General features: G+C 35.3%; 1 protein-coding gene across 2 annotated transcripts; it reads left to right on the top strand.

The window, feature by feature from the left end:
• On the top strand, positions 1-27,531 carry LOC149827819 (uncharacterized). Of its 2 annotated transcripts, XM_090018258.1 has the most exons (6): positions 1-280; positions 615-722; positions 14,347-14,538; positions 21,550-21,648; positions 24,893-25,132; positions 27,433-27,531. In XM_090018258.1, the coding sequence occupies exons 1-5, from the start codon at positions 278-280 to the stop codon at positions 25,034-25,036; spliced, it is 546 nt and encodes a 181-aa protein (XP_089874384.1). In that variant the 5' UTR covers positions 1-277; the 3' UTR covers positions 25,037-25,132; positions 27,433-27,531. The 2 variants fall into 2 exon arrangements, with proteins under 2 accessions (XP_089874384.1, XP_089874385.1); XM_090018259.1 differs by lacking the exon at positions 21,550-21,648.
• The last annotated feature ends 422 nt before the right edge of the window (positions 27,532-27,953 follow it).

The following is a 27,953-nucleotide window of genomic DNA, read 5'->3' as shown; positions in this document are numbered from 1 at the left end:
TCACCCTCAGCGTCTGCTCCCCAACGCTTTTGTTTCTCTTGAGCCTTCTCTTTCCCTCTCTCTCTATATATCTCTCGGGCCATCTCTTTCCTTGGTTGCGTTCCGTTTGATTGATTGTCTTCCTCAACAGAGCTTCTTCCACTCTCAGACTAGGCTTAATGGGCGATTCCTTCTTCCCGGTGACGGATCGATCGTCTGATCGTCTATCGATGTTCTTCCTCGATGATCGGAGCATCTGCCATCGAAATTTGGGTTTGGGGCTCCGTTGTTTCCTTTCATGGTATGTTTTAGCTGTGCGCTCTTCTTCATCTACATTTTTCTCTTGTTTCTCTTTGCGTTTCGTGTTTTGATAATGAGCTACATTGAATCGAATGCCTCGGCTTTTGTTTCCTTTTAATGCGAGCATTTTCACCGAAATGTGGAAGTGATCGCCTTTTAGCATCGATAGGGACAAACCCGATATTGGGGGCCCACCCGGTAGCTCAATCAGCAATCCCCACCCTCCCCATCTTCCTCTTCCTCTCCTTTTCTTTGGTTTATTTGTTCATCGTAGTTGAAATGGCGAGTGCCTCTCGTCTGTTCTCCCCTTCTTCGTTGGTGATTTCTGGATCTAGGGTTTTTTGAGAGAGGAGAAGGAAAGGGATTGGTGGGCTCAGATGCAGCGCTCTCGACGAGCAAGCCGCTGTGGGATCGTCTTCTTCACTGAAGCCTCAATTGTGAAGGTGGGTCTTTTTTCTGGATCTTAGTTTTGGTTTTTTATGTGATTGGTATAGTTGGCTTTCATAGAATCATTCATTTAGGATGGTTATGATTGTGTGCTTCAGTTCTTTAGATTTATGGAACAGAAAAAGTATGCTTTTCTGTTTTCTTTCAGGAGAAATCAGATCAATGTGTTGTTTAGGTTGATTCAACATTTGGTTTTTATCCTGCTTTGGTACTAAACTTCCTGGCCGATTCGTCATTCGATATGTTTGCTTATTTTGCGTCATGTTGGTCGTCATGGATTTGAGTTTTTCAGTTAAGGAAATGTATTGGTCATTCTTGATTCGGATTTTGTGTATTTATTCATAGTTTTGTTGGGTTGATTTAGGGAAATAATCTTTCTTTACCCCTAGATCTATTTATGCTAAATAATTGAAAAGATAATAAATAAATAAAGCATAATCCAGAAGTGTACCCGAATCTATCGTTGTACCGATAGATCTTGATAGGGTTTGATCTTTCAAAACGTCTATTGGTGGTCTTTCCTTATTCTCTAAACCTAATGAGAGAGGGACCATTTCTTTCTTGATGGAAAGGAAAAAAAGTATCCACTATATATGGTTTTGGGAACCTATCTGCACACACCCTATTATCTTCTTTTCAATTTAGCTTATCAAAAAATCGAAAATTGGCATATGAGGGCACATAAGGTATCTACATATTATTATAACTATACTTTATAAGATGTCATATGACCCAACTATATAAGATCACTTCAAATGGGCATCTACCTTAGATAGTTTATAATGAGTGATTAACTAGATACCGAGAACCACATAAAATATCTAACAATCTTCCACTTGGGTCATATATGTCATCATACAATCACGCATTATACAATAACTTTATGAGCTCAATAACACTATTTTATCATATGACACCTCTAACAATCAGGTCAATTGATCATGTCAACATAGAACCAAAGCGATCTTCATTACATTCATCGTAAATAGACCTATCAATGATCACATATATTGACATAACCAACGACATAGATCAAGTATGGATGTGAAGCATGAAAATTACATGTAATGTGATATAAACATGCCTATTTTCAACTGGTCATGCCTTATTCTTTAGTGAGATCACAATAAACGATTGCAGAGTAAAACTGGAACCTGAGCCTTATACTGCAGTAATAAAATAAAACTTTATTTTATTTCAGAACATCCAAATACAAACTCCCACTAAACTAACATATCATTAAATGATACAACACCCATTCGAGCAGTATGCTCGTGAAAGACCATGGGTGGTAAACCTTTGGTAAGTAGATCCGCAATCATGGAGTTTGTGCTAATATGTTCAATAGATATTTAACCATTCTGCACTCTTTCTTTAACAACAAGGAACTTAATGTCTATATGTTTTGACTTTGATGAGCTCTTGTTGTTATTGGAATATAGTATTACCGAATTATTGTCACAAAATAATTTTAATGGTCTTTCAATGTTATCTAAAATCTGCAACCCATTGACAAAATTGTGCAATCATATTTCATGATTTGATGCCTCGTAACAGGCTACGAACTCTGCCGTCATAGTGGAAGATGCAATGAGTGTCTGCTTAGCACTCCTCCAAGAAATAACTCCTCCGGCCAACAAATAAACATAACCCGACGAAGATCTACGAGTCTCTTGGCACCCGACAAAGTCAGAATCAGAATACCCAATGATCTCTAACTGATTTGACTTCCTGTATGTGAGCATGTAATCTTTTGTTCTTTGTTAGTACCGCATAGCTCGTTTGGTTGCTTTTCAATGATCCATTCCTTGGTTACTCAGATATCTGCCTAACATCCCAATATTGTATGCTATGAAAGGAAACTGTACTCAAGAACAATTAGCTATTATTTTGTTGGATATTCTGAAAGATCCAGGGGTTATAAATTTTATAACCCTATGAATAAGTTTCTTTTTTAAACAGAAATTGCTTGCTTATTTGAGAATACTGAGTTTGGGGGATGTGATAATGTAAAAGACATTGCTTTTAAAGAAAAATGTTTCTCTTCCTACAATTGTTGTTAACAATGATCAGATTTTAATTTATGAAATCACTCAAACAAATCCGGAACAAGGCAATGCTCAATATCTTCCTATCCAAAATCAAGAGTTTACTCCTGAAGTACAAACTCAACAACCTCAAGATATACCTCAAGAAACTCAAGAACACGTGTCATTGTGGAAATCCACTAGAGAGAGGAGAAGGGCAATTCCAGATGATTGTATTGTTTTTCTTTAAGAATATGAGAGTGACATTGACTTAAAGGAAGATGATCCAATCAACTTTCATCAAGCTATGCAAAGTTCTAATTCTCAAAAGTGGATCAATGCCATTCATGAAGAGTTTAAATCCATGAAGGACAATGACGTATGAGATCTTGTCCCATTACCTGAAGGTATGAAACTCATTGGTTGCAAATGGATATTTAAAACCAAGAGAGATTCGAAGGGTGATGTGGAAAGATATAAGGCATGTCTTGTTACAAAAAGGTTTACTCAAATGGTAGGCATTGACTATACAGAGACTTTCTCTTCAGTTTCTACAAAAGGCTCTTTCAAAATAATGATGGCACTTGTAGCTTATTTTGATTTACAACTACATCCCCAAATATGAAAATGCTTCATAATAGGCCTTTTGCCAGTCCATATTTCATATGGGGTTTTGGTTACTGCTTTAGTTGGTACTTTGTTCAGTATATAAGCTACAGTCTTTAAAGCCTCTCCCCAGAGGGATTTTGGTAAAGTAGAATGACAAATCATACTCCTTACTATATCCTTTAAAGTACTATTTCGTCTCTCAGCAACACCATTCATGCTAGAACTGCCTAGCATGGTGTACTGTGGAACAATACTGCATTTCTCTAGGAATTTAGCAAATGGCACTGGACGTTGTTCACCTAATCCATCATATCTACCATAGTATTCATCACCACGGTTAGATCCGACGACTTTAATCCTTTTGCCAAGTTGAGTTTCAACTTCAACCTTAAATGATTTGAACACATCGAGCGATTGAGACTTTTCATGAATCAAATATAGGTAGTTATAACGTGAATAGTCGTCTATGAACGTAATAAAATATTGTTGACCATTCCAAGAAGCTGTAGGAAATGACTCACAAATATCCGTATGAATGAGTTCTAAGATGTTTGTACTTCTGTTGGCACCTAATTTCCTTATTTATGTCCGTTTTTCTTTTATGCACTCAACACAAACCTGAAAGTCAGTGAAATCAAGGGAATCAAGAATTTCACTTGCCATAAGCCGTTTTATTCTTTGTTTAGAAATGTGACTCAAGCACTTGTGCCACAATGTAACAAAATTCTCATTGGCTAATTTACGTTTTGTACCACGTGACCTTGCATGCAAGGTTTCATTATACGAGGCAACAATATCAAGCAAATATAGGTTATCAACCACAGATAAAAAACCAGTTCCAATAAGATTTGTATTGAGAAACAACTTACATTAACTATTTCTAAATAAAAAAGAATAACAAAATTTGTCTAATATAAAAATAAAAACCAAATTCTGTCTAAATAACGGTACAACATATATTTCTTTCAAATCTAAATAACAATCAATCTTTAATAATAACCTAAAAGTCCTTATTGCCTCAACTTGAACTTTGTCATCTTCCGTATAGATGAATCTTTAAGCATCAATCAACGTTCAATAACTTAGACAACCCTGCATAGACACACTTATGTGAGTGGTAGCACCAGAATCCATCAAGTGTGCTTGGGTACAGAAGTTAAATTAACCTCAGAACAAACCAAAGTAATTTGGGTACATTTTTTTTCATGCCAAACATGATATTTGGTGCAATCCTTCTTCATGTGACTCTCACTCTTCGCAAAAGAAACAACTGAACTTTGCATTCTGATGTATCTTCTGCAATGTAGGGTTGACTGCAACTTCTTTACCCTTTTTTCTTTTCTTATATTTGTCTTTAGAGATAACTGTCAAGTAAGCACTTTCTGTTTGTTCTTGTTTCATTCTTTCCTTTTCTTGCACACAATGGGAAATGAGCTCATTTAGAGTCCATTTATCATTTTGATAGTTATAACTGACATTAAATTGATTGTATTATATAGGAAAAAATATCAAAACTAGATGCACGAGTAAGTCCTCTAACAACTCTAACTTTAGTGTCTTTAGTTTTGAAGCAAGATGAGACATTTCCATAATGTACTCCCTTATGTTCCCTTTTTCTTTATATCTCATTGAAACAAGACTCGCAAGGAGAGTGCTTGTCTCAGCCATTTTGTTTTTAGCAAATGTTTCTCAATTTCCTCAAGGAAGTTCTTGGCATTAACCTCTTCAGACATAGCGCCCCTGAAGGTTTCTGAAATTGCACGTTTCATGATCATAAGACTCATACGATTGGATCGATCCTACTTCTCATGGTTCCTTTTATCCTCAGCAGAACTTCTATCTGTGAGAGCAAGTGGTTGATCCTATCGAAGTGCAAGATCCAAATCTATACACCGGAGAACAATCATAATGTTCTCTTTCCAGTTTTTGAAGTTTGTGCCATTCAAAATAGGGATTAAATTGATGCTTGCCAATAGAAGTAAAAAAATTTACTGAATCAAGAACAAAACAAACCACAACATGCTCATAATCAATATACATATTCACATGCATTAATATTAATTGACATATTTAAACTATGGTAAACTCCATCACAAGATATCTAGCACAAAATTGACATTTAGTCTTTGGACAAAAATGTCAACTTATAAATAGTACTCTTATTACAGTAATCAAACATGAACAATTAATCTTGTCAAATAACAAGCCTTTCTTTGGACTGACTCATTGTTCACATGAAAAACTTGATAATTATCCCATATTTATTACTGAATGTATATTTGAACTCAGCCAAATAGTAACCTTCCTTTGGGTCGATCACTATTAGCATGAATTTTAAATATACAAACATCTTAATATTTCAAACAAGTCAATCTTTACAAGAGAGGTTACTTTGGTAACATGTTTCCATCAACTCATTTTAGAATACTAGACTTTTATTCTGAAGAAGAATACCAAAGTTCGAATATTATATGAAATAGCATGCATATGTATAAAATAAATAAATCCATAATCCAAATTGGGTCGAAAATATTCGAAGTCTGAAGTCAACCCACTAAAATGACCCAAATGGCATACCCAATGGTTTGGATAAAAAAAATCCTTTTTAATTTTAATTTTTATATGCTCCAAAACGCATGCTAAAGGGTCTTGGGCCAGCGGGTCAGGTCGGACTAGACCCGACCCAACTCAGGTCTGGCCCTGCACAAAACGACAGTGGGGGGGGGGGGGGGGGGGGTTGAACCTCGCCCCCTTGCCCGTCGTCGGGTCCAATCCGCCTGACAGTGGCTGAGGCGAACGACCCACTCCAGTCCACCGTAGCCGTATGCCAGCACGACGTCCGACAAGGGCGACCTGACGGGGGCCATCTGACCCTCCCTGTCGTCGGGTTGCAAAGGAGAAGGATTGATCGACCCTCCTCCGCCCGTGCACTGCCATATGGCGTGGGGAGGGTTGTTCGACCCTCCTTCGCCTCTGCACAACCACCGAACGGAAGAGGCTGTGAGAGGTCAGGGAGGATCATCCACTCCTCCCTCTCTTCTCCTTCCATGTGTGCCCGACCATACTTGCACATAGCCGGACGATGTCCGACAATCCGCCCGATGCTGTCGGATGGCCTGCCACCACCGAAGGGGTGTGTTACCCCTTTCGATTGGTCGCCGGTCCCATCAACCCTCCAAAGATGCCGCCAGCTGCAGCAATGAAGATTTTGTTTTTTTATAAACAACCCCTAATGCCGACAGTCTAAAGGAAAAAACCAAATCTGATGGGATTCCGGCGACCCAAAAGAAAAATATTATGGCAAAATCAAATATTTCAACGATTCAACAATAACAAGAGGCTCTGAAACCAATTGTTGGGTTGATTTAGGGAAATCATTTTTCTTTACCCCTAGATTTATTTATGCTAAATCATTGAAAAGATAAAAAATAAATAAAGCATAATAAGGAAGCGTACCTGAATCCATCATTGCACTGGTAGATCTTGATGGGGTTTGATCTTCCAAAACTTCTATTGGTGACATTTCCTTATTCTCTAGACCTAATGAGAGGGACAATTTCTTTCTTGATGGGGAGGAAAAAGAAAAGACACTATATATGATTTTGGGGACCATAACCTATCTGTAACCACCCTATTGTCTTCTTTTAAATTCAGGCCATCATAAAATTGGAAATTGACATATTAAGGCACATACGTTATCTATATATTATTATAACCATACTTTATAAGATGTCATATGACCCAACCGTATAAGATTATTTCAAATGGGCCTCTACCTTAGATAGTTTATAATGAGTGATTAATTGCAAACACTGCTTTCTTCGTTAAATTTAATGGTTTTATTGTTTCTTTTGCAGTACGACAAATTTTTTTAGTGTACCCCATCGGCGCAACGGACGCGACATAAGCCTTTAAAGACCTACGCTCGAAATCGTTCGCAAGTTCGACCATCTCCAAGGTAGGGGAAAGTTGCACGAAAAACAAAGGACAATGCTATAACTTGTAAATAAACACACACACACACACACACATATATATATATATATATATACACACACACACACACGCTTTTAACTCAAGGGCGCAGTTTTGCGATCCTTGTCCTTTTTGTTTTATGTCATTTACTTTGTCGTTGCGTCCTTATCCTTTTTGCTTTATGTCATTTACTTTACCGTTGCACTTTTACGTGCACAGGCTTCTGCTTACACATTTATTTAGCTCGATGTGTGGTTTCACACATCGAGCCTTTCTTTATGTCATTTACTTTGCTGTCGTGCTATCATGTGCACAGGCTACTGTTTACGCATTTATTTGGTCGATGTACGGTTTTATACTTCGTGCACTGTTTACACATTTATTTAACTGAGGTACAGTTTCGTACCTCGTGTACTGCTTACGTATTTATTTAGTCGAGGTACGATTTTGTACCTCGTGCACTGCTTACACATTTATTTAGCCAGAGTACAGTTTCGTATCTCATGCACTTACGCATTTATTTAGTTCGATATACAGTTTCGCACATCAAGTCTTGCTTTATACATTGCTGTTGCGCTGTAATGTGCACATGCCTGTGTTATGTAATATATGTATTATACATACATATATACAACTTCGTAATGTATGCAGGCACATACTCTTCACTATCTTGTATCATGCTTGCTCTTTACAAAAGACACGGATTTGCGCATGTGCACTAAAACTTGAAAAAAGGGATTTCTTGCGTGAATCCTGCATTCAAATATACGTAGTTTTGAAAAGCAAATTCAAAAACTTGAGGATTGCCTACTTGCAATTAAGTTTTTCCCAAACTGACACAATAGGAAAAAGTGTTTACAAACTTCGGTTTTGTATCCGATATGACCTGGATATCCCTGGTTCGGAGCATGGGAATGTGATTGAAACCGATGTCCCTTTTATCGTAAGCAATATCGCGAGACATGCACAACATGTTGATACTGCGGTAATTGGATGAGAGATTTGTGGTGATCTCGTAACGTGCAAATTGTACAATGATATAAAAGCAGTTTGAAATACCAGAGCATGTCAAGTTAAACTAAAATGGTTACATCGTGTCTTTCACCACACAATTAAGTTGGAGTTTCTTTTTGATAAACCGATACTCCTCTCATCATAGCAGTACTGTCAGACATGTACGACATGTTAGTGCTATGTTGATTGGATAAGAGGTTTATGGTAACCTCGAAGCATATAAAATGACATTATTGAAATCACATAAATGGTGATCATCGCCTTCACAGGTAAAATGCTCGATTTGGTTTAAAGGACCAGAGCATGTAAAATGGGTTGTCAGTTAAAATAGAACCTGACATACCTATTCATTAATTTGTTTCCGTCAAGGGAGATGATGAGATGGTACAAAAACTCTGATGGACATGTTGTTAACAACCACCCCTCGGGCAAATGACTCAGTATCCTCGGTTATCGAAGTTAGGGGATGAGACTACAAAAAATTATCCTAGATGGTAGATCCCATTGACTTCTGGAGAAGTTGGATGTATCCTTTGCTACGAATGCCTCTAGGGAATTCTCTCTCGGTCATCGGCCATCCCTTAGGAATGGACTCAGCTAGTTGTTCGGGGTATAAAAAATACATAGCATAACAAATCCCCGCACAATCTCAGTTGTTTCTACATTTCGCTCCTGTGCGTACCCTCAAGACAACTAATATCAAAACAAAGTTATCATGTTCATTTTACTTATTTTGACTCGCACACAGTGAAAGGAACGACACATATATTAATTTGGGTTCTGAATTATGCTCACTATGTTCATTTTATTTATTTTGCTCACTCTTCGAAGACATAATAATATTGGAATGATACAAAAACAAGATTAACATCCTTATTTTTACTTATGTTAAATTGCATATCATGTATGAAATAAAACATGTGTTAGTTTTGTTCTAAATTGTTATACTTTGCACCTATAAGTTTTTTATGAAATTGACCCGTTTTATGGGCACATGTGATGATTAGGTCGGTACGACAAGCGATGACACGATGATGTCATGGTATCAAGATAAGAATCTTTCTCTGACGTTTCGCTCTTTAGAACATTTCTATAATTTTGCATAAGGGTGGTCTTGAAAATTCTTCTTTTGTATAAACTCTAAATTGTTAGAACTATATTTTTTAATCTATTTGGTTTTGAATGTACGGAGTTTCAAATCCGTTGTGTAAAGGAAAGGTTTCGCAAGTAATGCGCCCAAGATTTGTTGACTTGTTATTTCAAAAATATCATTTTTCGCTGAATTACTATTTAAAACTCTGATAAAGAAATGATTACAAGGCTTTCAAAATTTTCCTAAAAGGTTACAAGTTTGGGATTTTGAGGGCGTTACTGTCATAGCTTATTCAAATTCTTTTTCGGTTCTTAATTTTGATGAGCGTGAATGATGTACTCGATGAGATGGGTTTTGTTCCAGATTCCTTAGATGGGTCCCCCCAGGATTCTCTTGTATTGGTCCCTCTTAGCTCGGGCCAACCACTTTGGAATCTTTGGTGGGCAAGGTGCTGATGGTGAGGGAATCGATCACCAACATCTTAAGAGACAACGGCCCGCCCCTATGAAGAATATGAAACCATCTGCCTTACCGCACTTCCATGCATGGCGAGCTGATACTTAATTTATTGAAAGAAGGCAGGAACAATGTGTTAGTGGGAAGCCTTTTGATCTACCAAAGCGAAGTGATGCACAAAAGTTCAAATGGAAGCCAATGACTTTCGATGACGGGCCTTGGGCTTCGAAATAGCATTAGATCATGAGATCAAATAAGGGAGCTAGTGCTTCCTAGCCATTCCTGCCTTCCTACCTGTTCTACTGGAAAGGCAAGAAAATCCTATTCAAGCTTCCCCTCGCTCAGTCCCAGTTCTGCCATATGCAAAAGAAATACACCGTCTGCCCTAACTTCTGCGAATGCATCTGAAACTGCTTCTTTTTGGGGGTGAAAAATGGAAGTAAAGACTTCATGCTTTAACCGGGAAGACCTCTTTCTATCCCAGCCCATTTGGCCCCGACTTCCCTTTGAGCACACTAGCCCACATGTTCCGATGATCTGGGATCTTTGTTACCTTCATTCATTGTTCATCGACCGATCGCGCAGGAAATGTTTTCTACGATGAATTGGGGTGCGTGAAGGTCTCACGTTGCCCTATCCATAAGGGAAGAAGGTGCGTACCTCATAACACAGTAAAAAATATTGCTTTGGTAGCTAAAAATTGGTCACATCGTAGCTGTTGGGATCTAAAGTTGCGGTGGGCCTTCAGGGAAGATGAATTTAATGAGTTAATTAATGAATGCTCTTTAGCAGTAGAAGTCTTTGAATGGAAGAGGACTACTTAAAATGGACAATGGACTTTGATGGGGCTTTTATGGTAAGATCTTTCTATAGGTCCATGCGGCACAGGAGTGTGCATATACTTCCAATCAAGGCAATCTAAGGTTTTGGACCATCCCAAAAGGTGAAAATCTTTAACCTGATGATCTTACATGATGGTATTTTCACATAAGATAAATTGAAAAAAGTAGGTCCATGTTAGCGAGTCTTTGTTACATGTATCCTCATAAGGAAAGAATACACATCTCCTTGGTGAATGCAGTCTTTCAGTAACTGTTATGCTTATATTGGGATGATCTCATGCTCGGATAGGTGAAGACAGAGACACGATCATTAATCATTGTGTGAAGACTGAGCAGAAAAAGAAAATGCTGCTACATAGCATGGAGATGGCGGCTGTTACGGACTTTGGTGGGAGATTTGAAGGACTAAATTAGTATTCTCATTATGTTGCATGTACAAAGAGATAATATACTATGGGCTAGGGTTAAGTGGCCAATGTCTGATGTGTCATGGTTAGAACAGAGGAAACTGGGTTTATGGTTAGGAGATTGATAGTTGTTTCTCTCTCTAATGCTGGCTTATAGTGAGCATTTTATAGTTAATGTTTGACTGAGCATTTATTTTTTTTGTTTAATTTTTCATCACTTTTTTCTGTTTTATTATTAATAAACTTCTTTTTTCCCTCAAACAAATAATCATCGGGACCATGTCTAGCAATTTGGGACCATCATAAATTTGGTAAAAGCATAACTGAGTCTGAGACAAATTAAAAGACAAGCTGTGAAAAGAGGCATTCCATTGATCATGATCCATTCACTAACATCCAAATCATTTTTCTCTTCACCAATTGATCACCAACACAAGAATCTAAACATGTCAATAATGAAATACTGCAGTAGAAAATTATAGGCACCTTTGTGCTAAAGTAAATCATCCAGATTGATGAAAAAGGTAAAAGAGAACAAGTTTTAGGATTTCAGAATTTCTCAGAAACTTCTAAAAATATCATAGTTTTAGGATGTCATAAAATTTACCCAAAATGCCTTTAATGTGGGTTTGAAAATTCTTAACCCATAATTTTTTTTGAGAATGTAGTAAAAAACATATGTAGTTTTTTCACAATATCATGGGGTTTTTGAAGGCCGATATTATTTCTGTTGAAATAGATCAGTTGAATTTCTTATATTTGATCACTAACTTGAATATTTCTTGATATGATTAGGATAGGTTCATCATGTTTAATTTATTAAAAAACTTCAGTTAATACCTTTTTTTCTTTTGTTAAATTAACAAGTTGTTTATGTTATAATTTCTATTTACTGATCTACTAATTTCTTAATTTATTTATTTTGAAAGAGCTAAAGCCAATTGATTTATTTATTTATATTTTTAAATTTTGAGTGAGTTACCTAATAAAACCTCAAAAAATAAAAAATTTAAAATCTAGAGAGAAGTTCAGAGTTAAGGGTGGTAATGAGCCTTGCCTTTCGCTTTGCTTGAGTTTGCACATTTAATAAACGAACTTCAAGACTCATTTATGGTTTATTTTGTTGAATGTGTGTTAAAAGGTTCAACATTCACACCGGCTGGGCAGTGGTGGTAGAGGTGGAAGGTGAGCGGTGGGGGAGGTGGATGAGCATGGACCCCCTTATTTTTAAAATCTATGAAGCACAAATAAAAATAGTATATCCAAGCAACTATTTAAATTCCTAAAATATACATATGCAAAAGTAGCCTATTTATAAATACAACCAAATGCTACCCAAGTATGTGGAGGTTTTGTATCTTCTCATGCGAGGTGCAGTTTGTCTTGAAACTGGAAAATAGCAACTCATAAGATCCTAAAATTATGAAGTTTTAGATTTTTATAAAGGATAACATAAAATAAAATTATATCAAATTTGACCGAATATCTAAGGCAATTAGCTGCAAAGAAAAAATCTAGCAAGAGAAGATATTCTCAAACTATTTAAATGGGTGCAAGTTGGTTTTATGCTCCAAGATTTTTTTTTGTTACCCGTAGTTACAAAGGTGTATGATATTGCAGTCACATTTTCATACAATGTCTGCTTCTATTACCTGATTCGGAACTCCAGGATAAAGTTGTACTGGGAAATGGAAGCTTATTAGTGCAGGCAAATCAGCCCCAAGCATCTTCTGATCATGGCAGTGCTTAACATTATCACACCTTATTAAATGACATCTTTGGCTGATCGTGTTGCATGAATTTCCACCACAGGTGTACAAATTTCCATTCCAGAACTGGATAATGCTCAAATTTTAGAGTAGTCTAGTTATTTTGCTATTCCAGTACATTATTCTATAGAAGAGAGTTCCAACGCTGAGTCTAGCAACAAGTTACCCTTTATTGTTGATAACAATGTGTTGAATGCTATGAGTTATTGCCATACCACATGATCTGTAATCTAATACTTCTACTCACTTTTATAATAACCTTATTGGTTTATTTCACAATCATTAACAGAAATTTTACATCTCTTCCTGCATGATGGTTGAAATTCTTGGTCATTATTTTATGCCTACAGAACTATATCCAGTATACAGTTTTACAATTGAGAACGTGCTTTATTCTGATGTCATAAGAGTAAGCAACGTTTGATGAAAAAGATAGAATATTGAGCTTATTTCATTATTCTTTCGGCTCTGCCCTTTTATTCTTTATGTATTTTGTAGCCTTGTTATTGAAAAACATCAAGTTTAGCAATTGTCAAAGCATGTGATCTAATTTATGTGAAGCTAAGATAACAGTTAGAAACTAGGGTGTCATACTAGACTGATACAGTATTGTAAATTTTCTCTTTTTACTCTCTTGAAGGGATTTAATATACGTGACCATGTCACATAGACACACTGACACAGCTTAAAGGGCATGGAACGGGTTATTCCTGTAATTCCCACCAAGAGTTATGTGTAAGTGGTCATGATATGAGGGTAAACTGGAGTAACCCTATGACATGGCCAATCATTCTTCTATGGCAAATTCTGCCTAATAAAATGGGATGACACTGAACTTCTATCATTAAGCAATCCACTTATTTGTTGTCCATCCAACTATAGTGAAACCTCTGAAGATGTATTTCATTATATTCTGAACCCTAATTAGACCTGTAGCTTTGGTTAAACAATGCACTTGTTTTGTATGCATGTCATTTTAACCATAACAATGGGTATGTGCATTTATTTCTTTGTATTCTGCGCCCTAGTCAGATCATCATGACCACCAGTAAGTTGTTTGCTGGGAGAAAGGTGAGGGCCTATTGTTATGAAAGTGCTGATTGCATATTCAAGCATAGCGTGTATACGAGGTTAAATTTTTTCTGGGACAAGGAACAGGTTTTATAGGATTATACATCTATTCGTGTGTAACATTCCATGACTTCCCCATTTACACTCGTGCAAGACATTTCTGGCTCCCAGTCATATGTACACTGTTGCAAATGCAAATCCATTACTAAGATTTCTTTCTTTATATTTATTTTCACTTGGTAGTGGTAATTGAAACTTGCATATGAATTTTCTGATTTTTATGCAAATGTTTGTATCTGATTGTAGATGCATTTGTATTTTATGTGCTCTGATTTTTATTCTCCATTAATATTCCAGCAGCAGAAGCATGTTCCAAATGGCCGATTGCCCGAGGTGAACAATGGACCAATGGGTCATCCCGTATCCACACAAACTGGAACAGGTGCTCAAGGAATGGAAGTTTTGACCAGCATGCTTGCTGCAGCTTCTCCACAGGAGCAGAAACAAATACCTGGCAATTACCTCTTTCCGCTTATTGAAAAGCTCCAGGTAAACTGTTCTTCTTGGAAAGTTGCTTGCATTGATACTTCATTACAGCACAATGACGAGTTTGGTTATGATATTGTAGTTTGGGCTTGGTGGGAGATAACTGGGATGCTTTTGGAGATGGACAACACTGAGTTGCTTTTGTTACTTGAATCACCTGAATCTCTAGCTGCCAAAGTGGATGAGGCAGTGCAAGTTTTTAATCTCTCCAAGGCTAAACTAGGGAATCAGGATGTTCTACATTCTAAATTTTTGTCGGCTGAAGTTGCTGTTTGTAACACCCCAAATTTTTTTTGTAACCCAAAAATGGTGGATTTTTTTTTTGAAATACATTTAAATCTTTTAACAGTTAACAGCGGAAAAATACATTAGGTACAAAACTTGGCATGCTACTACATATGAATGCTTGCAAACATATAATTATAGAATTTAAAATTTAACAACTAATTAACCATGCATGAAATAAAATTTAAGTTCCACAATATCCAAAATTAATCACATTTGTCCTAAAATTGAATTAAAATAAAATCAGAGTTCAGAATCCATGAAGCAGAGGAAAGGTAGGCTCAGTTCCCATCGCAACCTACCGCCTTCGCACGTAAGTACTTACTCTTCACCTGAAAAATATTAAACCATATAGGGTCAGACAAAACATGTCTCAGTAGAGTTAAAATATGCTAAACTTGTAGGACAGAATTACAAGACAAAGAATTCAATAGAATTTCATGGTTTCACATTTAATTTAACTTAAACAATCATACAACTAATCATGCACGTTTAGAATTTTCACATTTAATAGAAGCACATTAGTACTGTATATTCAAAATACAAAATGCCTGAACAGATAATATGTATGACTATTCAAAATACAAAATGCATGAACAGATAATATGCATGACTTACCATATGCAGAAGCCCTTCAATGCATGCATATTTTCTTATCTTTAATTATATTTTCTTAATTAAATGATGCATGCGATGCCAACTTAATGCATGCACCATTTAAGTTATCATTTCTTAGCCCTGCTGATACGACACAGGCAAACATTCTCAGATCAGGACCATGACACATGACGTGTTTTACATACATGAGTGACTTTAGCTTGGTCAGGTCCATTCACTAAGATGGGGTGAAGGACGTTAATACGAGAGAGATTCCCAACACCTTTCAACTCGATGCATTAGTTTTTCCTCATGGGTACTATAACCTCTACGCTGCAGTCAAATGCAGAGGTTTTTCTCCTTAAAATCGTGGGAAAGGAGGAGCAACCTTCCGTGCCCGTAACAGACTTGCTCCACGAAGTTTTGTATCATCTGCTACTCTCCTAGCAAGTATCTTGAGTTTTTAATGCCACATGATTACTTGATTTTAGTCATACTTTTTATGCAATATCAAACTTAAACCACTTTATGGTCATGGATGTATTCTTATAGAGCATTGGACAAAATCACTTAATTAAACTTGTAACAGACACTTGAGCACATGCGTAACATAAATATCTTATTCATTTTCACACATCATAAGACATATGCATATACATGGCCAATGCAACAAAGAGAATATATATGAGCATCCATATCAATGAAACAATCATATCATCATGATATCATGAACATATATGCAGTCAACACATCTTTAGAATTTAAAACATAAACTTGTATTCATTGGACCTTTTGATCCTTAATCTTTAATGTATATGTTTTTATTAACATTTCATGTCATAATCACATAAACTTTGCGTAAAATCATACCTGCATAATCATTCACATAATGCATATTAATTAAATGAAGTAATTTGCATAAAAACATATAAACTATGCATCTTTTGAACCTCGGGCTAATGACCCGTCTTGAATTTTATCGAATCTTTAACTTTGTCCGACTGATATAGAGCACACAGAAAATTTTTGGCTCCATGAGCAAAGATGAAATTTCTACAGTATATAGAAAATTTTGTTAGCTGTCCATAGCCGCAAACCGTTCGTAAAAACTTTTTCGTATGAGGGAGTTATGAATGTTTTACTACAGACCTATCAGTTTTTGTTTCGACTGTTACAGGGACGTGCTCGTTCCATGGACAGAGCCCAAATTTTTACAGTAGATGCGAAATTGTGTTAGCTTTTCAACGCAACAATCCGTTCTTCAAAACTCTTTCGGACGAGGGAGAAATAACCGTTTTACTGAATGGAGGTCAAGTCGAAAACCTGTAAATTTCGAGATTTGAATTTGAGTGCATAAAACCGAGTCACCCGAATCCCAAGAAAAGGCAAAATGCATGAAATAAAATTCATAAAAATCTAAAATATTTACAGTAGATGGAACAAATCCTAATCTATCAACCCAAATAAATATTTGCATAAAAATCATGGCATAAATCGAATACTAGCTATTTTTACAAATCTACTTTCCGAGAAACCGATTTTTATGAAAAACCCGATTTCAAAAGGGGTTTTCTTTAGGGAAAAACGTGTTTTTTCCATGGATCATTAGATCTGAGTCAAACCCATTGTTAGGAGGGTTTGATCATGATCTAAACTCATGAAAAAGCATAAAAATCTATGCCAAGAACTCCGTTCTTGCATGAAAAGCATAGAAACCCTACCTTTTGTTGAATAAAACGTTTTTTGATGGTTGGATGAATCCTTTTGCATGATCCGTACGATCAGCTTCTTCTTCCAGCAAGGTGGAGACCTTAGATGACCTCCCCACACCCTTTAAAGTCTGGATCTTGCACTCAAGAAGCTAAAAAAAAAACTTAAAGAAAAGGGAAAAAGAGAAGGGAAAGAGAAGAGAGAGATGAGAAATTTTTTTGGGGGAGAGAGAAGCTCCACAACTTTTTTTTTTCAGCCCAAATGAGGGGGGCGTGGGCTATGAGAGGGTTTTATAACCCCTCATTAGTTAGGTTATGGGCTGGAATTAATTCTAGCCCTTGATCACTTTAATGAAAGCCATTTGGAGCCCTTGATCTCCACTTTGACTTTTCATGCTTTAAATAACTTGAAAATCACCAAACCTTTATTTTCAAAAGATAAAATTGAAAATAAGATGCCACATAGGATGGGACGGCCCACCTATTGGCTCCTACTAAACTAATAAAATGGGTTTAATTTATAAATAAAAAAATCTATTTTATTAAACTATAATTAAATAACCATAAAATTCTAATTAAAATTTGTTTTTGTTTTATATAACCACAAATCATGTGAAAATGTAAAGGAATTGAATTTAAGCTAATTCAAACTTATTAAGCATATTAATATGTATATTTTTACAATCTACTTTTGTTAAATTACTTTATTTAAAAAATTTTACTTAAAGAAAAAACAAAATTTTTCTTTTTAAGAGAAACGTTTTCAGTTAGACATTTCTTAGAATTGTCTCTAATATCCCAAAATGTGTAGGGTTTATATTTACTACATTTTAACATAATTAAACCCCTTAAGTCTTACGAATATATTCAAACATTCATTTTTAAAGAATTTAGGATTCTATATTGGCATGAAATTCAAGAATTTCACAATATTATAAAAAAAAACTTAAGAATTTCCGGATAGTACACTATTAATTTAATACATATCAATAAGTATATATTTACAGCAAAAACTAGCTAAATATCTTTTTCCATTGCCAGATTTTGTAGTGGCTGATACGGGACTCTTTTGACAAGGCACTAAAAAATACTATATTTTATGTCTTTAGAGTATGAGATAAAGTAACGTAGCCGGTCAAGATTATTTTTATGATATAACTTCCTTTGGCCACAAGTAGTTCCATAGATTTCATCTCTCCTAAATCTTTGCAATGATGATATGGTGGGAAGTTGGAGGCTCTAATAGTTGAATTTTTTTCTCTCCAAATTTAGTTGAAGGGTATTCGTGCTATGCTGACCACTTCTGATCCAGCACCATTGGCCAGCAAATTGGATTTGTTGGGTTAATTAGTTTATTCTTATTTTCATAGCTATGTTTGGGAAAAAAACCCTAAAAGCTAATTGATTTTCTTTGCCAACAAACCACACACACATTATATATATATATATATATATATATATATAAAAGTTGACTGTCCAACCAAAGAAAGGTCCAAAATCTATAACCAATGACGATTGAACTTCTCTTCTCAAATGTTTGAGTGTTTCATCAATCGGACTTTATATATTTGTTCTTTAGAATTTATTTAGTAAGAAATATACTTTACACGAAGACTTTACGACATATAGTCATGTTTTCCGAAATTTTAAAAAAATCAACGGCTCACAATGCATTTAATCGGCTGTTGATTTTTAGCGCTTTTAAAAATACATCTAAACAATAAAAATTCATAATCCAAAATATGTCGCTCACTAAATGAATGATAAAAATCCAATATGTAAATTGCGATCGAGTCGATAAAGAAGGAACGCTATCGATTATCATCGGTTGCAGATTCTGAACCTTCTTTGATTGGATTGCTCTCTCTCTCTCTATATATATATATGATGAGCTTTTTTAGTTATTTCAATGAGACAATCACCATATTAAATCTTTATTATGGTCTGTCAACTGCTTACATGTAATCTAGATGTTGTATCAATTTAATTTGAACCACCAATTTGCATCATTTTGTACGGACCAGTTTTAAACATGAAATGTTCGAAACATCACTCAAATACACGAAAACACACGTGCACGAAACATGTGCAGGGGTGAAACACACACACACACTCTCTCTTTCTCTCAGTGTATCAGTGACACTTGTGTCGTTGACATAGGAGAATGAATCGGGTCAGGGGTACCCCTGATGGTAATCCGTCAGGGGTCCCTCTTATGCCACTCATCCATGTGAATGAATGGCATCCAAACACAACCATTTAGCTTTGTTTTTTAACTGTCCATGCTGCATGCTCTGGGTCCATTTAAGAGGTTATCCTTCCAATGGTGATGGTTTAGATGCCGTTCATGACATGGATGAATGGCATCAGAGGGACCACTGATGTCAATCCATCAGGGTTACCCCCTAGCATTGGTACTCGATGTGCCGTAGCTTATATCAAGCATCCTAGTACTTGAAACTGGTCTCTCTCTCTCTCTCTCTATATATATATATATATATGTATATATATATATATATAATATGACGAGAAACCCCTATTGAAGCTAGGGAAAACCCTGGGTGTGGCCCACTACCACCCTGCCTTACTTGGCTTACCTCTGCCATCAACTAGTGCTAGTAACCATACTTGGCCCACCTCTGAAAGCTACAGACACACCCGTGTACTAGCGGGGTTTGATCGGACGTCTTCAACTCAATGCCTTCACAACCACCACGCTGGCCAAGCGGGCTACCCCCACTGTGGTCACTAACTATTTTTTATTCTTAATGATCTTTACAACAAATATTACTGAAATAAATATTTTTATAGCTTTATATCAAATTTCAGAAAGTGTAATCAATTCTTTTAGAAACCATATTAACCTTTACTAAAAGCTCGCAAAAATTTCTTGGACATGCGTTTCAAGTGAAAACGTATCCTAAACCTTCTACACCCCTCACATTCTAGCAGCCAAGTACCGATGTCATCTACCAGTGGTAGTACCCATGTGTTTGGGAATATACACTATTGTGCTTGCTAGTGTTATCTGGGACCGGATTGACTGGAGAACAGATCAGGTGATCTGTCAAATTTAAGAAAGTGATTTGACATCTACACCGTCCATTGCTTCATCTCACAAGGGCCTCATGTCCTTGTGTACATTGTGGACGGTGAGGATACCAAATCACTTTTCTAAAAGTGATTTGGTAGATCACTTGATCTGCTCTCGATTAACTGTAAACAGTTAAGATGGCACCGAACATGATGGCCTATGTCACAGGAATACTTCATTTTGGTTCATGTCTATTTATATGTCATATTAAAAGCACCATAAAAATGTCTGTATCCTCGTGTCTGCAGTCGTATCCATGTGATGTTCTTGAAATGTTTCATTATAAAATCTAAATATATAATGTGGCGTGCTTAGGTTTGATGTTAGAAGTTTTGAAATTTATGTTTTCATTATAAAATCCACACACACACACACACACACACACACACACACACACACACACATATATATATATATGATGAATATTTTTTATAAAGCTTTTAAATTCATTTTAAATAAAAGGTATTAACCAAACGAGGAGAAACCCTAGTGCTGGTGGTGGTGCTCAGAAGATAACGATGCTTTGTCGTATGGCTCATGACTAAGTAGTTAAAGCCACTCGACTGCCCTCCTTGCCCATTAGGGATCTTGCTGCTCCAGCCTTGCAATTGCTTCACAATATGCTGTCACTACTCCATGCTTCAGACATCAAGGCATTTTCTTATTTTACTTGCTTCTTGCTTCGTGCTTCATATCACTTGCTTATGTTTTTTTTTATTTACATGAAGAAACTGCTCTCAGGATCAAAGACCCCGTGGTGTTGGCTCTGCCAGTCGTACTTATGATCATTGTCTTGACAACGTAAAAGTTTGTGGGCTTACCCCTTGCCCCTAGGGAATCGCCATGCTTCGGCTTGTGTAAGAGATGATGCTCATGGGATTTGAACCTAGACCGCCTGCCTAGCGGCCTAGGCCTCATTCCACTCCGCCAAACCCCTTTGGGGCTTGCTTTATGCTTTTTGCATTGCTTCTCACACCTCTATCTTGTTGGGGGTGATGTGGCTTTGTCTTTTCACATAAGACATGAGCTTATATTATTAAGGAAACCCCAAATAGAGTCCTCCTATGTTATCAAGAAAACCTCACTTAAGGGTTTCTCTCTTTGTTTTAGAAACTTAGTGAGACCTCTATATAAAGAGATAGCAGGCCCTAAGATGCGATGCGTATTTGTGTTTGGTTGTTGTTGTGGATATTTTTTTTTATGTTTTATGTGTTTTTCCATCGGATTTATCATTTAGGGTTTTTCATAGATATATATATTTGTTTGTGTTATAAAAAATTTATGTTTGTTTGCTTGTCTAATTTCTTATATCTTGTATGTGTATTTTAGGCCTTTCACGATATGACACTTAAAGAAAAACATGGCAGCAGAAAGAGAAAAAATGTTTATTACAACCAGACACATGGAAAGAGTTCGGCTGTAGAGCTGGTAAGTGTCAGGTTTGTATGTTTGTTTATTTTTTGTTATATTTGTATATAAATTCATTTGAGTTTAACATGGACGTATCACATATCGTGATTGTGTAGCATTTGTATAGATTTATAAAAGGACTTATTCAGAATCACAATCATGACATAGATAGTAGGAAATGAACAAACAAAGACTATTTACCTTACCTCATATTTCTCAGTGAGTCTCCAAAATGATAGTCATTCTGTTTTTCTATTGACTCAAAGAAACTAACTGTTTAACATTGTTCACAAAAAAAGTTGAATATCCCAATATGAAAGAAGGGGCTCATACTTTCTTGGAGAACCAAGATGTGTCGTATCATTTTCAGGAATGACAAAGTATCCATTGAACAACATTGCATACTTATATTTACATTTATATATAAATAAATTACTTATGTCTTGAACTCGATATATGTTGCAAATCTTAATTCCTCTCAACCGGGGCAATGAACAATGAGTTCTTGCAAGAGGTATAGAGGGTGTTCTTGAGAGCCCTGTAACATCACATACTTATTGGTTTCGATAACAATTTCTCTTGTACTTTCTCCATGAATGTAGGTGGTTTTGCCGAAGCACGTAAATCTGGTGTCTTGTATGCTTGACTACTTTCTTGTTCTTTCATTTCATTGTGTGTTGGAATGCTTTTCGCACCCTCAAACTAGTATTAGAGCAAGACCTGATCTTAAGGCTTGTTCACGATGGCAATGAAAGGATCAAACATGAAGTACGCGATTGAAAAGTTTAATTGGAATATAAACTTTGGGTTATGGAAATGTAGAGTGAAAGATTTTTTGACCCAACAAGGGCGGGTTAAATCCCTTTATAAAGAAACTAAGAAATTAAAGGATATGTTTGATGATGATTGAGATGGCATATGTGAAAGAGCAGTTAATGCTGTTTGGCTTAATCTTGTGGATGATGCCCTCTATAATGTTATGAATCTAGACTCTGCTCCAAACAGACTGGAATTAAGAAACAAAAAAATGAACCTCTTGATGTTGAGCCTTTCTCTATTTCATCAATTAATGGCTCTGTGTGATGTAGTCTGTTGAAGCCAAGTAGAGCATTTCAAAATTCATGATGCACATCTTTCAATTGCACAAAGAGTCCATGCATGAACAAATATATGTCTCCCAGCAAGCATGTGCAACATTTCAACCCTTCTTCTTTGTGAATGCTAAAACTTGAGCCAGTTGATGATGATTTTCATGAAGTTTTCAGTGAAAATGAATGATTGTATGAGCATGTTCCTTTTTGAATGAATAGAATGAATAAACGATTATAAGAACAAGTTCATTTTTTAATGAATGAAATGAATATATGTAAGAGCAAGTTCATTTTTGAATGAATGAAATGAAGTTGTATGAACATGTTATTTTCATGCGGATCTCAAAGTTTTGAGAGGTTTCAGTTATATGAAGTTCACAGATTTGGTTGTGTGGACTTTGTACTATGTATGTAAAATTAGTTTGTGAAGTTTCAACCATGAAGGAAATCACAGATATGGTTATGCGAACTTTGAACTATATATACGAATTTAGTGAAATATTTATGAAGTTTTTACAAGCTTCAGTTACTAGAACTTCAGATATATAGTTATGCGAACTTCAATTATGTATGTGAATTTAGCGAAATATTTATGACATTTTGAGGTTTCGGTTTAACATGAGGTTTGCAAATATAGTTATGCAAACTTTGTAAAGTTCGCAAAAAAAAATTGTGTGAATCTACCTTTTAGTGAGAGGGTGCATTATCCGAAGAGTGTACCGATACATTGTGCAAACCTTAGGAGGTTTGCTATGCGAAGGCTAAAATGATACTTTTAAAGCCAGACATTTGCGATTTTGGACATTGCGTGAATTTTAGAAAATTATAGGTATTTTTTTAAAAATACATCCTTTTTTGTCATACATTACGATCATTTTTAGTTTAATTAGATGTAGTTGTGTCTGCAATGTTCTCATTGCTTATTGATAGAATAAAGAAGGATTCTCTTTAGGAGGTGGAAGTTATGAAAATTGGTAGTGATGTGGCGAGGGGGGGGGATAATTCAGTTTTAGTTGGTGGTGACAAAAGGGGGGTTGTAGTCTTGATGTGGTGGTGAATGCTTCCATAGTGACAAAAGTAAAAAAAAAAACGATAAAATCTAGGCAGCTAAAAACTTGTGAAAAATATAAAATTTCATAATTTTTTCATTTTTGGCAAAATTTCAATAATAAAAATATTTTTTTTATAAATAAATCAAAAAGTAAAATTATAAAAAAAATAAAAAACATGTTTTTTATGATTAGCTGATAAAAACATAAATATCATGTTTTAAATGCGATATTCATGTTTCTGACAAAAAAATCGCAAGAAATTGAAAATATCCTGAAAATTTATAGTTTTTAACTTTTATGTAATTTCTTGCAAGATTTTCATAAATCTCCAGATATTTGTCACTATGAATGCTTCACGGTATCCTTTCTTTCCTCATCTCCATCTTTGAGAGAGAGAGATGATAAGTTTTCTATAAACTAGGACCTTTAATTTAGGAAAGGTGTAGGATAGAATGACCATTTTAATGGACAATTAACAAAAGCTATTGAAAGTAACTAACCTGGGTGCTATTTGTGATGATGCATAAAATACACATCAATTTTTTAAGATATTCATGCATTTTCATGTATTTTGAAGGTTTAAAACCCATGTATTGATGTATTTAGGTACAAAGAGGTCACGATTTGAATTTCACTCGAATCAGAGTTAAACTGAGAAAAATAATGCATTTTTAGGGTTTTGGATCGGTTTTTGAGGCAGAACGAATCTAGATCCGACCCAAGAGCTCAAGTTTAGATCTTGGACTGGACCCAAACCTTGTAGATTCATAAACCCACGTGATCCAAAGAGTTTTCTAATATTTTTTGAAAACCCCCTCTTCTAATGCATTTAGGTAGTTAGTTGTAAATAATATATAGTTTAGCATTTAGCTAGGATTAAGTTTACAATTAGGTAGTTTTTAGAAATAAGAAATAGTTTAGAGTATAAATAGTTAAATTTTTTCTAGGGTTGACATTTTTGGAGTCTTGGGATTTTTGCCCTCTCTCTCTCTCTCTCCTCTCCTCTCTCTCTTTCACACGCCCTTCCCTAGCGTGTCTTCTTCCTTCTCTTTTCTTTTCCAATTTTCTTTGTTTCTTATGATTGTTTTCCTTTTGTTGGCTGTGCTGGTCTTCTTGCAGGTGCTGCAGATCGAAGGTGAGCTTCTCCTCGGTGGTGTGCCGTCTACACCAACAAGGGGTAGCCGTGTTCTTTCCTCTTGCACCTTTCTTTCTTTCTCTTCTTCAACCTTCTCCAAATCGGCTCTCGGACAGATGCAGCAGTGAAGAGATATTGTGCAGATCACCAAGGGACTTGCTGGGTGTGTAGACCAACTCCATCAACCGCTCTTCCTCCCCCTCTATCGTCGGACAACCCTCGAGGTTTGTCCTCTTTCTCACCCCCTTCTTCTAGTTAGATTGAGTCAACCCTAGTCGAGTCATACCCAATTTTATTTTTTTATTTTCTGATTTTTTTTTACAGCAAACCTATGTCTGCAAATCATGTTTTTCAGATGTTAAGATTGAGTCTAGTATTAGTTTAGACAATGTGTTATGTCTTTTCAGTAATCTCGCTAAAGTTATGAAAAATCGGCTAGATTCAATCTAGCCGATTGTGAGGTATTGCCATTTTTTTTAAGTTTTAGGTTCTAAGTTTTTTTTTGTTCTGATTCTGGCAGAGTGAGGTTATGTTTTGTCAGTCTCAAGGTCTGAATTAATTAGTGAGTAGCATAGATTAGAATTTGGTTTTGGTATAGTTTACATTTTTTTTAGTAAAAGTCATTTTTAATGTCTTAGGTAAAATCATTTCTTCATGCTAGTTGTGTAGTGGATGTTGTCTTCTTCACAGAGGGAGGCAGCCATTGCTGCAACTTGCAGTTGTAGGTTGTGTTAAGAAAGTTGTTGTTAGTAGTCTAGGTTCAATGCATTTTGATTTAGGTAAGTTGTAGGTTATAATTATTTAATTTGATTTTCAAATTTTATTGTTTAGCAAGGGTCACGATTTTCATTTCATTCCAAGTCAGCCCCTACATTTAATTTAGGTATTAGTAGATTAGTATATCATTAGTTGCTTAACATAGTTTTAAATTTGAAATTCTTTTGAAGGGTCATTGTGGACTTTTTAGCATTGGGCATTTTTTGGAAATTGAGTGGGGTTCCAAATTCGTGAAACCCATTTGGGAAGGTTTTGGGGTCTCATTGAAGATGCCAACTCGGATAGATCTTTTGATTATCTAATTAAGGTGATTCAAAACTTGAATCACCTACTTAATAGTTGCTTTTTATGTCTTTAAGAAAAAGATCTATTGCCAATTTAAATAGTCCAGCTCATAAACGTGTGGACCCACTAAAGGTTGACGTTTTTTTTGGCTCTCAATGGAAATTATACCCTTTTAAGAAAGATGATATGGGGTCCACTTAATTCCAAGTCACCCAATATGCATTAATGCTCCTTTCATTTAACATTTAGCATATTAGATGTAAGAGCATATTGTATTAACCTTTTAAGTAAGTTTGACTGGACGTTTCATTCTTTCGAGCATTGCATGTTAGTTACTAATTAGCCTTGTATATTATTTAGGTTGGTTAGGCAATTGTATTTAATTCTTTACCTCCATTTGTAATTAATTAAATCCTAAGTAGGTCCCACATAGGGGATGATTCATATGAGATTATATTCAAGTGTTTAGTTAGGTAAGTGGTGTTTATGCGCATGTCATTTCATATCTTATGTGTTTGATTATTCATGTCTGAGTATGTTTGCATGTAGAGACGTCTAACATTAGATTGCATTCATGTAATTAACATTTATGTTTTAGGTTTTTGCATTTAACATAGTCATTATCTACTTGTGGGTTAGAGTAACTTAGATCTTTTACAATACATTTTATGATCTTCGTCGATTTCATTTTAGTATGATTCAAGATTTTATTTACTGCATTTTAGTAGTCCATAGGTGTGATTAGTCTGTCTGTGCATGAATTTCAAGTCAATAGTGCATGAATTGAATAGCTTTCATTTGAACAGTGAATTGAATTTTGAAACCAGATTTTACAATAAATTACAGTCATTATTTTATGTGAATTTTTTCATAGTTTTCTAAAACATCACTTCCATTCTCTTCTTCTGTGTATTGACTGTTTGCAAACCAAAATCCAACTCATTCGGAGTTGATTTGGCTGAATTTTTAAACATTTTTCAAAAAATGGTTTTTCTGGATTTCAAATTTTGGGACTGGTTTGTTTTCTGATTTTGAAATGCTTATATCCAGAGTTTCCAGATGAATTTTTGAGTTCTGTAAAATCTGACAAATTTCTGCATGTGTCAAGAATCTAACAAAACGATTTTTATCATATTTGGATTCCATTTGGCCCTTCAAACTAGTTGTTTTAAAAAACCTGTCAGAAAGTAGTTCATGCATCATAACGTGGGCAAAACAGACTTTTCACTAATTAGTTAGTTTTCTGCAATTTTTCATATTTTTCTGCATAATAGTTAGCGTAATTACATTAGTTAGTTTAGTTAGCTTCAATATAAATTAGTTAGTTAGCATTTACATTTAAGCTAATTTTTATTTTAAGTATAATTTAGTTTTTAGTAGTCATTTTCAGAATTAGACTTAGTTATATTTTAACATTAATTGTAGTTATTCCACTACTGACTTTTTATTTTATTTTGTTTAGGTTGATAAGCTCACTATAGGTCAAAAGGTGTATTCATGCTGAGAGTGCGAATGCATATGTGGTGAAAAGATGAAAATGCCCCTGCGATCTGGAGAAGGCTTGAGCAACCTAATTTAGGATTTGCTTTAGTTAATTTTTATTTTCTTTTAGTGTATAACTTAATTATAATTGTTTATTTCATTGTAGACACTTGTTATATTAATAAATTAAATTTTTTAGATTTAATTAGAATATTATTCTGTTCCCTAAGGATTCGACTCGTACTCACCATGAAAGTGGAAAGTTGGTTTTTATATTTTTGGTTGACGATTTTCCAAAGCTTTTAGTGAAAAATATATTTTAAAAATACCATTGCAAAAAGAACAACCAATTTTCATAACCCAAGCAAAAGATTTGGCAAAGTTGAAAAGGTCTATTTGAAAATTTCCCCCCAAAAATTAATATAATATAATCTTTGCTATTATTTTTAATTCTTTTGGATGGTTGAAATTAGAGAGCTTATATATAACAAAATCGTTGAC

The sequence above is a fragment of the Nuphar pumila genome, chromosome 10 (assembly GCF_984573655.1).
Source record: "Nuphar pumila chromosome 10, dmNupPumi1.hap1.1, whole genome shotgun sequence".
NCBI lineage: Eukaryota > Viridiplantae > Streptophyta > Magnoliopsida > Nymphaeales > Nymphaeaceae > Nuphar > Nuphar pumila.
The sequence above is the reverse complement of the archived record's forward strand: the minus strand, read 5'-3'. Positions and strand labels throughout refer to the sequence as shown.